The sequence below is a fragment of the Bufo gargarizans genome, chromosome 7 (genome assembly GCF_014858855.1).
Source record: "Bufo gargarizans isolate SCDJY-AF-19 chromosome 7, ASM1485885v1, whole genome shotgun sequence".
Classification (NCBI taxonomy): domain Eukaryota; kingdom Metazoa; phylum Chordata; class Amphibia; order Anura; family Bufonidae; genus Bufo; species Bufo gargarizans.
In genome coordinates, this window is record NC_058086.1 from 59145695 (window position 1) to 59162245 (window position 16551).

Sequence of the window (16551 nt, forward strand, 5' to 3'; positions counted from 1 at the left end):
CACTTACTGGTGTGACAGATGGTTACCTCATAATATACACACAAAGATGCAGCATGCTAATGAGCTGATTTGAGTCCAGCGTGATGTCAGTGAGTCCAGCGTTTTTTTTAATTCAGAGCTATAGCCACTCCCCTGCCCACCTGCTGCTGATTCCTATGGAAAATAACTGTCAATCAGCAGCAGGTAGGCGGGAAGAGTCAGGAGCTCATGAATATTCAGGACTCATCATTATGAGCTGGAGCTTTTCAATACAAGATGTTGGCAGATTGACTGGGTCAATTAAAGAAAGTGACCCAGCATTTTGCTAAGAGAGTTAGTCACTTATTTATGTTGCCCTTAGTTAGGACACCATAAAACTGGTGACAGGTTCCCTTTAAAAGGGTATTCCCATCCCTAATGCTAGGATATGCCATCAATGTCAGATAGTGTAGGTGCGGCTCCCACTTCTGAGATCCTCTCCTATCTCCAGAACAGGACCCCCAAAGTGAAGGAGAGTACACCATGCATGCACAGCGTGCTGTCCATTCACTACTATGAGAGATACAAAAACAATTGCGCAAATGCTAAAGTCCCATGCTGGTAAATTTAGAGAGCACCGCACAAGTGCAGACACAGCTTCATTCACCGCTATGGGATTGCCAGAAATAGCCAAGCTATTTTCAGAACTTCAATAACAGTGGATGGAGCATGGGTCGGTTGCTTTCTGCTTACTTCAGCATGTCCTATTCCGGAGATAGGATAGGGTCTTGGGACCCACACCTTTCTGACATTGATAACATATCCAAGCGATTTGCCATCAATGTTTGAGATGGGAATGCCCCTTTGAACCCCTGGACACAGGCAGTGTAGCCTTAAAAGGGTTGTCTGGGATTGTTTTTTTAAATCTTACTTCCAGCGTTGGGGTCTACAGTATGAAGAGAAACATACTTACATACTCCCATCTACCACTTCCCGCTCCATGGGTCCTGGGCTGTCTGCACTGCACTTCTGGTCCTCACCTTTCAACATCATTCTGTAGCGAGTGACCTCAGCGATGACAAGCAGCACATGATCCAGCTGTGCAGTGTCGCTTGGGGAGATGTCACTGCCGAGTGCTGCACAGGATCGCATTCTTAACGATATTGACAGATGAGGAGCACAATTGCAGTGCAGATAGCGCTACATGCTAGGAAGCTTTAGGGGCGTGAGTGTGATTTAAGAAAAAAATCTGGGACAACTTCTTTAAAGGTGCAGTGATTTATTTATTTTTACTTTTCATTGTCGCATTCCAAGACATTTTTTTAAATCTTTCCTTTAATGTAGTCATACGATGATTTGTTTTATTCAAGAATGTCACCAATTCGGGGTACAGTTAATGTATTTTGGGACTTTTAGCAAACTTTTTTGGGAGGGTAGATATAAAACAGTATTTCCTCCATATTTTTTACAACGCCCATAGGGTTTAAATGAAAAGTTGAGTCCAAACCATTTGTATTTTTTATTAATGGACATGCTGTAGTTTTTATTAGTGTCATTTTAGTACATCCAATTTTTTTACCTCATTTTGATCCATTTTGTGAAATAAACCAAAAAACTGCAATTCTGGCATTGTTTTTTGCAACTTCTGATCACTTTTATAATATGAGGGCATGATGAATGTGTGGATACCAAATATGTTCTTTTTTTATTATTTTAGCCATTATTTTAGCCATATAGATTGTTTTACTAGTTTTTTTTTCAACTTTATTAACTTTTTTCTAAACAATATTGTTTAGCCTGACTATGGGGATTGTGATTGATTGCTTGATTGTGATTGCTTCTATAATTGCACTGCTACTCCTGTACTACTGTGTATTACTGACAGGCATCCTTTTAGGCCCTGCTTCTGAACCTAATAGGAGTCCACAGATTGCAGATCTAGAAGGCTTTTGTTAGGCTCTCAGTTGCAATAGAAACAAAACACTCCCCCAAAATCACATTGAATGCAGCATCTAAGGGGTTAACTAGTAAGAATTTGACCAAGCTCTGATCCTGGCCTTTGTGGCAGGGTACTTATGAGACAAGCTCAGCTGCTGATCCTGTGCTGTAAATGTAAAGTTCTGTGCGTTATAGTTCACCTTCCAGTGAACATTTATACCACTGGTCAGAAAGATATTAAAAGGGTTATTTAAGATTACAGAAAGGGGTGACTTTTTGTCCTAAACTTTGGTACTGCAGATTCACCCTATGCAGCTACTGTAATGTAGTTTAGGTTTTTCTACAAAGTACTCGGCTTGTAGTTTTATCCCCTATAAATAGTGATAGATATGAAATAACTAGAAATGTCAAGGTGTTTGAGCAAGTAGTTACCAGTCCTTCAAGTTAATCTTCACTTTTGATGTTTTTGGTGTTTTTTATACTTCTAAATAGGTTACAAATTTCATTGCCAAATTATTTTCTAATACATTTCAATTATTATTTTTTCTATATCTTTCTAGTTACTGGAGTTTGTCTTTTTCTGATGCCGCACTCCAATTCACTTACATACACATAGATTTAAATTGCACCATGCTGGCTGCCTTCCGCTGCCACTAGAGGGAGCATACTGCAGACTGTTATACATTAAATCCAATAAACACAGCTCCCTCTGGTGGTTGTTGCAGAGAACCAGCATAACATATCTGCCCACAGGATTTAAAACTCTGCATCAGAAGATTATAATTACCACCACTATAAAGATATATTTATAATTAAATCAGCACCAAATTTTTAACCTAAAAGTGTTAAATCTAGAGCATGTGGTGTTATGAAAAAAAAGGGTAAGAGTTGTGTTAAATAGCCTAGGCTCTGCTCTCTCTGCCACTGCCGTGTCCTCTTTGACAAGGTCAGGCATGATGATTATTTCACTCTCTGACCTTGTCAATCAAAGTGCAGAGAACGTGGCAGTTTCAGAGAGAGCAGAGCCTCTAAGTTTAATGGCAACTCCACCATTGCTCCTAGAGGCTCATTTAGATATATTAAAGCATCATATTTCTCAGCAATGTGGACACATATGAAAATGGACCAACACAGATGCCTTCAGCTGCCAAGCGCACATGTAACAGGTCAGCCACTGTCATAGGTACACATCTGTTGACAGATGCCCTATAAGGGATGCAGTGTTTGCATACGTTTGGTTGATGATAGTCTATAGGCACTTTAGATAAATATAGAATGGGAGTATTTGTAACCACTGTGTGCAGAGGCCGGGTTTGGGGTGGCCCCAATGCTATCATGGATCCCCGGATACTGTTGAGGTTTCACATGTGTTGCTGCTCACCGGAAAGGATTATAAGGCGGATTGTAGGAAATAATTGCAGAGAGTCAGGGTCTGCAGTAAACCAGGTTGCTTCTTTATTGGAGGAATTCAGGTGCAAAACAATACAGGCGATGCATAGGGCTTGCTTCTTCAGTCTCCTACCTGACAGAAGAAGGGTTGGATGCTGAGGAAAGGCCTGAGCCAGCTGTCCCCCTCTCTCTCAGAAGGCTGGTACCCTGGCTAAAGGCTGGAGGCCCAGGATCTGTGGCAGAGTGTCTCATTTTCAGTGTCTTCTTCTGGTCACTTAGTAGTCTGGCAGAGTCTCCTCTTCTAAGCACTGTTCCCTAACTGCATAAGCACTAGGGGATCTGACTGTTCCACTTATATGCAGTTTCTAGCTGAACTAGATTTTTAGAGGTAGGAGTGGAGTGGAGAAACTCCACACACACAAATACAATGTTACAATTTCCGTCTATCATAGACTTGCAATGATACTCAATGGCAATGACACAGCAGTTTTTCCAGACATAAACAGGTTTTTGGACATAATAACATAGCAGCACCAGGCATTAAAAAGGTTAGTCTGTCTGGTTTTGGCAGGAAACAAGCCTAGCTGTTTTCCCAAAATATGCTCTTCTTTAACCCTTATATGGAAAATTACCAACTTCTCATTATTAGTTAGAAAGTCCCAAAAGTCTCTCAGTATTAATTAACTCTTTCTATGGTGCTGTGCAAACACAGTGCAAATGCAGTCACACAGTATTAAACAGTATAAATCAGGACAAGTTTACCCTTTAAAGTGAAATAAAGTAAAGAGTTAATGACTTTGCATAGGGGAAGCAGGCAAATGTCCATAAATGTTCAGACTTTAATGTTCCTCTTCTCCAGGGCACTACATGTGCAGGTGTCATGGCTGCATTTTATGGCATATTGTATACTGTATATTGACAAGGTTTAAAAGAAGTAGCTTTAATTCCTCCATTGCAGTTCATTAAATGTAATGACCGCCTTGATCCTATGGCTTTTTGAGCATCCAATCTTCTGCTCATTATAAGAAGTCCAGTTGACGCTAATGGAATGTACATTATAAATGCTTCGTTGTATAATTACCATCATAAAGATATTTGTACATGACTCTTCTAAGTTCATTTTCCACTTACTTCCCCACAACCTTATAATACTTGTCAGTATGTGACAGTACTATATACAGACCCCCTGATGACCAGGGGAATAGCAAATCCTGAAAAAGTCATCTGGCCGGGGAGATTTGTCATAAATGTTACCAGGGGTCACAGCCAGACATGATCGTGTACATGGATTCCATTACAAAAACCCAGGCTGAAATCAATACCCGAATATCTACCAGCAGTGTAATTACTGCTAGACTACAGAGCATCATAAAAAATGGAAACTGTTCAACAGAATTCCATGTAATGAGATTCAATGAACATAAGAAGGTGCTGGAGAAGATGATGTTTTATGAGATTTGACAAGGAAATATATCAGGCGTTTCCTAATAAAATTCAGGTGCAGGTAAATGGAAATTTAGTAACACAAGGGAATTAAAGTCCAGTTCTTGTAATCAGTCAGTCTGCCAATCAGTATTAGCTATTGTTCACACAGCCATGTTATGGTTCTAGTCTATGGCACTGAGTTTACTACATACAGTATTTGCGTGTATAACTTTTAACACTTATTGACAACCCATCAGTAGGTTGAAGGTGAATGGAGCCATGCAAAATTTCTTTACCAACTGCGCCCCTGGTCGGATGTAGTCTATACTATTCTACGTTGCATGCAGCCTGTTCAGGCTTGCTAGTCCTCATCAGTGGAAGACATGGGAGTCATGGCTGTATGACAGATTATTATATTGCCCCCTTCAATTTTCAGAGCACTGACTTTTAAAATCAGAAGGTGTTTGCCCACAAGGTCCAAAGTGAGCTTTCCAGGTTTGCGCAAATAAAGTCTGAGGGGAATAAGCTACCAGTTTTCTACTGTCCAGACCCTGAGGTCACTTACTTGAACTGACCCAGTTGTTCTGCTGAAATCAGTACTGAGCAGCTCCAGAGTGAGCCACGTCTTGGAGTCCACTCAATACATAATGCATGCTGGGGAGTCCTAACATATAAGTCATTTTGCTAAGATCAGTATTGAGCCGGTCTAGCGTGGCCGAGCGCTGCAGTCCACTCAATACACAGCACATGTTGGGGTTCCTCATATTCATGAGCCCCTGGTTCTCTCTGGCTCCTACCAATGATTGAGGCTTTCTTGACCATACCTCAGGTAATCTGGCATTGTATACATCTATACCTGAGGGTTTCTCTATTTTTCTTGGGCCAGCTATCTATTTTATGTGTATAGTTTTGAGTATTGATGTCTGAAACTATCAATTGTATGTCTCACGGATGCGTATTAACTGCCTATGGATTAACATCTACACGTCTACTCGGTTGTTACACAATTTTCTATCAGATTGGGAACTGTTACAATCAATGTTTCTTGAGTTTTAGGCCTGATCACGTGTATTAATTGATGTGTGTGCAAATAGATGCTTCAGGTATTAATGTATTAACAACCAGATTTAACTGTATTGTTAGTTTTTTATGGTTTGATTATCAGTTTGTTACTGTGTAGTTTTTTCTGGACCAATTTGTTTAGTACTTTTCAATTTTTGCCCCATTTTTTCCCCTGATGAACCAGTTACTGGGAAAACGCGTTGGCAATATTTAGGGCATTGTGAGGGTAAGATAGGGCAGGCACGGGACCACAGGCCACCCACCATCAGGGTGTTCCTGTGGGTTGAGGCATTAGTTAGGGACATATTAGGGATTTTTCCTCCCTAGCACACATTACCCATCCTCCCCTCTGCATACATTTATTATGTCTGCGTTCTTTTGGTCCATCATGATCAATGTTTGTTCCACTTTATAGGTATATTAAGTGATTTAATATTAATGTGGTGATTAAAAGTTAAGTTTTAATTCCTAGCTTTCTGTGACTCCTTTGATATATTGCAGGAATTTTCTACGTGAGTATCTAATCAGTATTGAACATTCTAGTTTGGTTTTAAATACTGATTTTACTCATGTATAAGGACTCCCAACGTGTGCTGTGTATTGATTGGACTCAGGGCTTGGCTCACGCTGGAGCTGCTCATTACTGATTTTAGTGGAACAAATGGATCAATTCAAGTACCTGACCTAGCATTTTGCTCAGAGTCTCTATTACCAGTTTATGCTGCCATTATATAGGGCAATCTAAAACTGGTAACACATTAAGGTTACAGATTGGAAAAACTGGTGCCACTTTTTCCATGGGTTATGTATGATATTGAAATTCACCCCCTTTGCCTTGAATGGGGCCGAACTGAAATGCTACATGGATAAAAATGGTGCGGTTTATACTCTATGTGAAGAAAAGTTATGCATCAGTCTAGAGACAACGTATTAATTGACTGCAGTCCAAATTGTTTAGCTCACATTGGCTTCCCTAGAAAAAAGCAAACCCTCAGCTGTGAAAACTTTAAAAAGTTGCTATACCTTCAGCAAATATTGCATAAATCAATAGAATGGTGATTATGAGAAACTTTCCTTGTAATAAATCGTGTAAAAAATGCTTCTTTCTCTACTTAACAGGCTCATTTCTTCCTCCCACCTCCTAAACTTTTCACTCACTCTGAATTATTTGCTAAGCGTGTCCCTTGTGTATGGCGGAAAAAAATGTCCTGTCGACAGGAACCATTATATGCGCCCATAGAAATGTATTAGGACGGAGCAAAACGGAATGCCTCTTAAAGGGTTCCATTTTGCATTCCGTCTCAAAATTCCATTATTTTCCATTATAACAGAATACTATGAAGGAATTACTTAATGCTGATGCGAACCCGCCCTAAGAAAAAATCTGATAGACACTGCTGAAGCAAAAGTGATCTTTACTTATAACCCAGATGCTTTATTCACATCAATAATGTTCAGTACTATTCCTATACTGACCTATATGGCACTGCTACTGATCCTGAGTGAATGAGAGGACAGTTAGGGAGCAGAATCTACTGTTTTATCCATGTGCAGTCTATGGGAGACAACAGTGAGCTAATCTCCACCAAGTGAGAATTAAAGATAGAGTTCATGTACACAAGAATGACAACTTATTCTGAAAAGTGTAGGTATGTTTTATCTTTGTGCATCTTTTGCACCTCTGCTTCCCATTTACTGACAGCAAACAGGGATCTTTAAAATGGTGCAGAAGGAAAACTAAAAGTATATTTAAACTTCATTATGCACTAAGCTTCATTTACACAAAACTAGATAAAAAAATCCTTTGAAGAAAAATTCACTTTTCACAGGATGCACAGATATCAGTACCCTGCCACACAAAAAGACACTAGGGTCATAACTAGTAGATCAAGGGCCCTATTACAGATGATATATTTGGTCCTAAGAGCTGTAAAATGCACATATCAGCAGGATCAACCCTATCAAACCAGGCGTCCTGTTTGGTGGGGATGATCCTTTTGATAAAAAATTATACATGTCTTGTGAATCTCATTAGCAGATAAAGGCTCTGCTATTTCTAATTATACAAAAGAGACTTTTATGTCCACGTGTGGCTGATACACTGCCATCATGGATTTGCACGCAAAAAAATCCACGGCATGTTAAAATTTATAAAAATGCACAGTGTACATTGACCTGCGGCATAGATGTCAAATTATGCTGCTGATTTCCACCGCAGATCTCAATGCACAGGGTTCGTGGCAACCACTGCAAAATCTGGAACAAATGCTGCAAAAAATTGCAGCAACATTTGCATTGGAAAAGCTGCCTTGTATGACCATACACTTGCAGTGCCACCACTGGAATACTATAAAATAATTACATACTATATATGTAGTACCTAATAAGCAGTGCTACACAATGTCCAAGTAAATAGCACCATACAGTGCTCAAATAATACCAACATACAATGACCAAGCAACAGCTCCATACATATACAGTGATCTAATAGATGATACAGAACTGAGTTTCCAAAAAAAAATTGATATGTCATAGAGACACATGAAAATTTTTGATCGGTGGTGGTCCAAGGGCAGATTCCCCCACCGATCCCTAGAAGAACACAAGAGAAGCGATTGCATATTGCGCGTTCTCTCCTCACTACAGAATCGAAACAGACTAAAGCCTCTTGTACACAAAAGCATTTTCATTCCATTTCTGTTCCATTTTTTTTTTTGCAGACCGTATACGGAACTATTCATTTCAATGGGTCCGCAAAAAAACAGGAAGGTACTCCGTGTGCATTCCGTTTCTGTATGTCCGTATTTCCATTCCGCAAAAAATATAACATGTCCTATTATTGTTCACATTACGGACAAGGATAGTACTGTTGTATTAGGGGCCAGCTGTTCCGTTCCGCAAAATACAGAATGCACACGGACAGTCATCCATATTTTTGGCGAATCCGCTTTCTGCGGACCGCAAAATACATACGGTCGTGTGCAAGAAGCCTAATAAAGTTCCTATTAAGCCCATTTACTGATGAGAGAGGACTATATGCAAGCGCTTTTTTTGTCTCATTCTAAGGGTCAGTAGGGGTCTTTGCACTCGGACCTGCCACTGATCAAAACTTTTCATATGTCTCATATTGAAAAATTGGCGACTCTTAAAAATTTGTGTTGATAAAAACTAAAAAGCATAGGATACCAGTCCATCAGTGAAGTACCTTGTGAAAATCTACAGGCAGAGTACCTCTAAGGCACTCACTAATGGCGAACCATTTAGAGACCGAGTGCCCAAACTGCAACGCAAAACCCACTTATTTATCGCAAAGTGCCAACACGACAATTTAACCGGAATACTACAGTCCAATATAGTATATCTTCCATGTACTTTATTATTTAACTATAATAGCCTGCCTGCATTCAATGTGCTGCCTGTGTCGTTCATAGTGCGCCCTGTGCTGATGAATGGCAGGAACAGGTCTAAGGCATATTGGTGCACCAAAAACTTTTTCCAGTGTGTGGGTGCCCACAGAGAGGGCTCTGAGTGTCACCTTTGGCACCTGTGCCATAGGTTCAACTCCACTGCTCTAAGGCCTCATGCACACAACCCTATCCATTTTGTGGTCCTCAAATTGAAGATCTGGTTTTAAATGGGTCCATGACATCTATACAATTCTCTACCTATTGTAGGCTAGTTTCACACTAGCGCTAAATCGTTCGGCAGGAGGTTCGGCAGAGGAACAGCCTGCTGGAGTTCATTGTATCCGGCATGATCGGATACTACCTTTCCCCACCAGAGGCCATTGACTATAATGGGATTTAGTGGGCATCCGGCTTGTTTGTGACATAAGTGACGGAATTCAGCCAGACAAAAAAAAACTAAATTAACGCTGCTTGCAGCAGGATTTGTCTGGCCGAATCTCAGCACTAGTGCCGGAAACAGACCGGGTCCCTGCCAGGTTCCCTTATAGTCAGGGGGGCCTGGCTGTGCTCTGGCAGTTTCCAGCCATGCCAGAAACGATGAACTCCGGCAGGCTGCTCCTCTGCCGTAACAGCCTTCCGGACGATTTTGCGGCTGGTCTGAAACTAGCTGTAGATGACTGTCTCAGACATTCACAGTATTTTTGGTGGAAGGAGCCGACTAGAGGCTTTTTGGTACAAGAAATGTTTGCCAGTCAGAACATAGAGCTCTCTTGTGAGTTGTATTTTCAGGATACCAGACTTCCTGAAAAATTAATGAAACTCTTAGTAAGCTCGGACTTTTTACCTTCAATCAGAGGTCCAGCGATGTGACCTCTACCTTAAATCAGTCTCGGCACAACGCCCTGAAAACTTTCCGTGTTTTCTCTCAGTAGCTGGGTTTATTTTATACTCACGCACTCCGACACTGGGCACTTGGAAATAGGCACAGCACAATTTAGTTCTGTCAGAGAGCTGCTTGCAGGCAAGTGCGGACCTGATATGAATGCACATTCCACATGCCATTTATTGTATGCAAGGATGTTTACCCATAAAATACGTGTAGTTTTTGCATTTATTATTTATACTTAAAATAGAAGCAAGGATATATTCCCAGGGTTGCTTTGTTAGATCAGACATTGATGTTCAAGCTGCTGTAATTAACCAGAGTTTCTGGGTTGCAGCCAATCAGAGACAAGCTATTGAATTCTCCATTGCTCTCATATGTCGACGGAAATAGGTACAAAGAGTGCACCTGGTTTTAATAGGTGATGCCCATAAATAATAGTAACGGTGCCTGCTAATTAGCCACGGCTTTGGGACCAGCTCTTCGACTATTCCCAGAATTGCCAGGAAAATATCAGCAGGGTTTATATGGAGATGGATGCCCCATCGGCTATAGGGAGATAAATGCACCCAAGACTGATAGGTATGCCTTTAAGACATCAGGGGAAACAAATTCATTGCCTCTGCATCTTGGTACTAATTGGGAATATGTGTTTCTATCCCCAGGGTTGCAGGCACTGCTTCCTCAGTACTTACGAGTTAGATTTGTAAGAGCTGCGCTGTCCTACATTTCATGCAACTCCCAGGGATGGATGGAGTGCCAGGCGGGAGAATGTTGGTGCCACTGCGATGCTGCCTACCCACAATGCAACTGCCCAACTGAAGACATTCAAATACTGGAGAAGAGCTTAACGCAGACACAGGAACAAGCAACTGGCCAGGAGAAAGAGTTTGAGGAATCTGGTAAGTTACTTAATAAAACTCATCCTCGTTGGATGAAGAGTGTGAAAATTTGGAATTCTGGTGCAATGGGAGTTTCTGCATTTTTTTCCCTTATCATTATTATTATTAGTGTTGAGTGAATCAAAATCCACTTTGGATTCACTCAACAAAATCCTTGTGCTTCATGGTTGCGAAATTGATTTTCCCTGAAATGGCGGTAAGGTAAATAAAAAAATAATAATAACATACTTACCTCATCCATTTGAGCGCCAAAGAGCCGGCCACCGCCATCTTGACTGAAGATCCCACGCAAAATCCCTTTTGCTCGGGGACATATGACATCACCACGGGCCGAGCAACATTTAGCATTTGAGGGGTACAATGACGGGAGGTGGCGCAATCATCGCTCCCTGTTATTGTATCCACTACTTACAAAGAAATGTGCTTCGTGACAAAGTAGTTAGTCAAAAAGCAAACTTTTTTTTTTTAATTCGGCAAAGCAGACAAATCGAATTTTTCAATGCTTCCCTCATCTCTAACTAGTATTATTTATTTGCATTTCACAATGTAACCTTTTCATACTGGGGTTTCTAGACAATTATAAAATAGAAAAAAAGATTAAAAAAAACTTTATACAGCCAGGTCAATGCCACAGCACTTTACACACTAGGGCGCCTTCATGCAACTTTGCATCAAAGCATAATGTTTTAGATGCCGGTCTTAATTCTCCTTCAGGCTAGTGGTGCATCCGCCGAAGTTATGAAATGGTGCCGGCCTCTACATTTCTTCTGCACATCCACCGCTAGTCTAAATCTATGCCAGCTTCCTTGTTAGTGTAGATTTAGAACATTTTCTACACCCAAAATAGGCTTAGAAAATGATAAATGAGACGGGTCTGGTGGCTCGCCCCCTTCCCTGCCCACACCACACCCTACTGTTTTTAGACCTGGCGTGAGCTGGGAAAAGTCACAAATTGCGACACAAATAAATTTGGTGCCACAATCTGAGACAGATATACGCCAGAAAACTGGTGTTTATCAGTTGGTAAATGACCCCCAATATTTTTTCAAAAATATATAAAAATGTGCAGAAAGAATCAAGTGTGTAAGTTTGGTAGACAGAGCAAAATGCAGTTTCAAGTACTAAAAATCTTACATATTTGCAGTGTACATAAGGTGTTACTGTATCTTCGTGTCTTCTTGCTTTTGCCTCAGAGTGGCAGCATATGATCCCCTTCCCGCTGAGTTCTCCGTGTTCTGAGGCTCTCACTTTGTCTTTTGCATTGTGACTCATAGTCTTGCACAAGCCAAGCCTTAGACACACAGTGCCTCCTAAAAATAAAAGTCACTTATGCCTAGGTCTCTATAATCATCAAAATCATCGAAACTGAAGAGACCCAAAATCCCTGGGCTCCAGATTTGCAATTACTCATTTTCTTACCCCTTACGTTGAAACAAAAAAAAATCCCCTCTATGTGAAAGAGCCGATATCCTCTCTAAATAGTAAAGCAGGTGAAAAATAATGAGCAGATGTCCATGTAGTCAACCCCAGGGTTCACTAACAGGCTGCAAGGGGGAGGATGACAGTGACAGAATGTCTGCTTTCTTCCTGCTCTTCTCACATGCGGCTCAAGCCTTGCACTCTCCCTACACAGACACCGAAGCAGGAAGTAAAGATATCTGTCCTGCTTCCTGACATCGAAGGAGTGCTGTGCCCTATTATTAACGCACCTTCAAAGGGCATCTGTCAGCTGATTTGTCCCTATGACACTGGCTGACCTGTTACATGTGCGCTTGGCAGCTGAAGGCATCTGTGTTGGTCCCATGTTCATATGTGCCCGCATTGCTGAGAAAAATGATAGTTTAATGTATGCAAATAAGCCTCTAGGAGCAATGGGGGTGTTACCATTACACCTAGAGGCTCTGCTCTCTCTGCAACTGCCGCGTCCTCTCCGCTTGATTTACAGGGCCAGACAGTGAAAACATCATCACTGCCTGGCCCTACCAAAGTGCAGAGGAGGCGGCAGTTGCAGAGAGAGCAAAGCCTCTAGGTGTAATGGCAACACCCCCATTACTCCTAGAGGCTAATTTGCATATATGAAAACATCATTTTTCTCAGCAATGCGGGCACATATGAATATGGGACCAACACAGATGCCTTCAGCTGCCAAGCACACATGTAACAGATGAGCCAGGGTCATAGGTACAAATCTGCTGACAGATGGTCTTTAACCTCTTAAGGACACAGGGCGTACCTGTACACCCTGTGTATTTCCGATCACTGCCGTGCGGTGGGCGGTGATCGGAACAAGGTGCCTGCTCAAATCATTGAGCAGGCACCTTGGGTCAATCCCGAGGGGGGTCCTGTGACCCCCCGTATCAGCGATCGTGGCAGATTAACCCCTTCTATGCCACTACCGGGTTTGTGTTTGAGGGAGCGCATCGAGTCCCCACGCTGCTATGGCGGGGACTCGATGTCTCAGAAGGCAGCCCGATGCCATGCAGAAGCTGCCCAATGCCTGGAAAGGCATTGGGACCTGCCTTCTACGGGAGCCGAGGAGATCCAGTCTCAGGCTGGGTCTCCTAGGAAACCTGTTTGTGTACTACTCACTGTAGTACACGAACAGGCAATGCATTACAATACAAATGTATTGTAATGCATTGCAGAGGGGATCAGACCCCCAAAAGTGAACATCAGAAATAAAGTAAAGAAAAAAAAATTATGTTTTAAATAAAATTAATAAAGTAATAAAATTAATAAGGTAAAAAGAATGAAAAAAACGCCCCTTTCCCCTTATTTTATAATAAAAAACAGAAAAACAAACAAAAAACACACATATTAGGTATCGCCGCGTCCGTAATGATATAAAAACGGTGTAAAAAAAAATATGTCACCTTACATCACAAAAAGTGCAACACCAAGTGTATGCCCCCCAAAATAGTACCAATCTTACCGTCACCTCGTCACACTAAAAATTAGCCCCTACCCAAGATAATCGCCCAAAAAATGAAAAAACGATGGTTCTCAGACTATGGAGACACTAAAACATGATTTTTTTTCTTTCAAAATTGAAATTATTGTGTAAAACTTACATAAATAAAAAAAAGTAGACATATTAGGTATCGCCACGTCCGTAAGAACCTGCTCTATAAAAATATCACATGACCTATCCCCTCAGGTGAATCCTGTAAAAAAAAAAAACTGTATAAAAAATGCCATTTTTTGTCACCTTACATCACAAAAACTGTAATAGCAAGCAATCAAAAAGTCAGACACACCCCAAAATAAAAAAACGGTGTAAAAAATGCCATTTTTTGTCACCTTACATCACAAAAACTGTAATAGCAAGCGATCAAAAAGTCAGACACACCCCAAAATAGTGCCAATCAAACCGCCATCCTGAAAAAAATAAAATAAAACTGTCTTTCAATATGTAGTCACTAAAAAATCTTATATATTTTTTTAATGCTTGGTTTTGTAGAACTGAAACAAATAACCAAAAAAGTAGTCATATTTGGTATTGTCGCATCCATGACAACCTGCTATATAAAAATACCACATGATCTAACCTGTCAGATGAATGTTGTAAATGATAAAAACGGTGCCAAAACAGTTTTTTCTTGTTACCTTGCCTCACAAAAAGTGTAATATAGAGCAACCAAAAATCATATGCACCTTATTAGTACCAACAAAACTGTCACCCTATCCCGTAGTTTCCAAAATGGGGTCACTTTTTTGGAGTTTCTACTCTAGGGGTGCTTCAAATGGGGCGTGGTGTCAAATAACCAGTCCAGCAAAATCGGACTTCCAGAAACCGTATGGCATTCCTTTCCTTCTGCGCCCTGCCGTGTGACCATACAGCAGTTTACGACAACATACCGTATGGGGTGTTTCTGTAAACTACAGAATCAGGGCCATAAATATTGAGTTTTGTTTGGCTGTTAACCCTTGCTTTGTAACTGGAAAAAATTGATTCAAATGAAAAATCTGCCAAAAAAGTGACATTTTAAAATTTTATCTCTATTTTCCATTAATTCTTGTGGAACACCAAAAGGGTTAAAAAAAAGTTTGTAAAATAAGTTTTGAATACCTTGAGGGGTTTAGTTTGTAAAATGGGATCATTTTTGGGTGGTTTCTATTATGTAAGCCTCACAAAGTGACTTCAGACCTGAACTGGTCCTGAAAAAGTGGGTTTTAGAAATGTTCTGAAAAATTTCAAGATTTGCTTCTAAACTTCTAAGCCTTGTAATGTCCCCAAAAAATAAAATGTCATTCCCAAAATGATCCAAACATGAAGTAGACATATGGGGAATGTAAAATAACTATTTTTTGAGGTATAACTATCTATCATATAAGTAGAGAAATTGAAATTTGGCTTGATTTTCAAAATTTTTGGTAAATTTGGTATTCTTTTATAACTAAAAATGACATTTTTTTACTCCATTTTACCACTGTCATGAATTACAATATGTGACAAAAAACAATCTCAGAATGGCCTAGATAAATAAAAGCGTTTTAACTTTATTCAACCAATATGGCTGAACTTTTTGCTCTCACTTGTCAATGGTTGGATACATGAATTTATATGGTTTTCTGACCCTTTTATCTGCATGGTTTGATATATGACTTCACTCCTCAGACCTTCTTCTAAGGGCTCATGCACACAAATGCAAACAGTGGGTCCGCAATATACGAGCCCCTGCCGTTTTTGCACCGCATTACCGATGCAGACCCATTCACTTGAGGCACGGAACCCCACGGAAGCATTACGCAGTGTTTCTGTGGGGTTTCTCTCTGTGCCTCCGCACTGCAAAAAAAATTGAACATCATTTTTGCGGGGCGGACGAATCACGGACACATTCAAGTTGAATGGGTCTGGATCCGTATGCGGAATCCGCACGGATGTTGCCCGTGCATTGGGGACCGAAAAAAATAAAAAAAGGATATGTTATTTTGAGAATCAGTTATTACTGCACTAAAAATAACTGATTAATTTTTTATGAGCATCAGTTATGATCAGTTTGCATCAGTTTGTGTCACTTCCATCAAAAATAACTGATCTCTGACAGAAGTGACACAAACTGATGCATCACTGTTTAGCTTTCCGGTCTTCTGATCCGTCAGAAGAACAGAAACATTTAAAAAAATGTATCCATTATTTTGTACATCAGTTTTTTTACATGCTTAGCATTGACATTCCTCTCCAATAATGCTCACAATCTAAGTTCCCTATTAGTATGTTTTTGGAGTGGGGAAGGAAACCCACGCAAACATGGCGAGAACATTCAAACTCCATGAATCTTTGGTCAGATTCGAATCATGGACTCCAGCACGGCAAGGTACCAGTGCTAACCCCTGAGCTCCTATGCTGAGATCAGTTATTTTTGATGGGACAAAAAATCCTTAATGCGGTATTTTGTCACCCATCTAAAATCTCTGATGGAAGTGACAAACTGATGCAAACTGATCATAACTGATGCTCAAAATAACGTATCCGTTTTTTTTCTTCTGTTTTTCTGCCAGATCAGAAGAACGGAAAGCTAATCGGTGATGTGAACCCAGCCTGAAAGCTCATGCACATGAACGTGGTTTGGTTCTGCAATGCTGC

The 16551-nt window shown here is 40.6% G+C and overlaps 1 protein-coding gene across 1 annotated transcript in view; it reads left to right on the forward strand.

Moving 5' to 3' along the window:
- Positions 1-16551, forward strand: part of BRINP2 (BMP/retinoic acid inducible neural specific 2) — a 284489-nt gene that overhangs the window by 230996 nt on the left and 36942 nt on the right. Inside the window, exon 5 of the mRNA XM_044301698.1 lies at positions 10728-10964. Within this exon, the coding sequence (XP_044157633.1) occupies positions 10728-10964 (237 nt within the window). The remainder of the gene's footprint in view (positions 1-10727; positions 10965-16551) is intronic.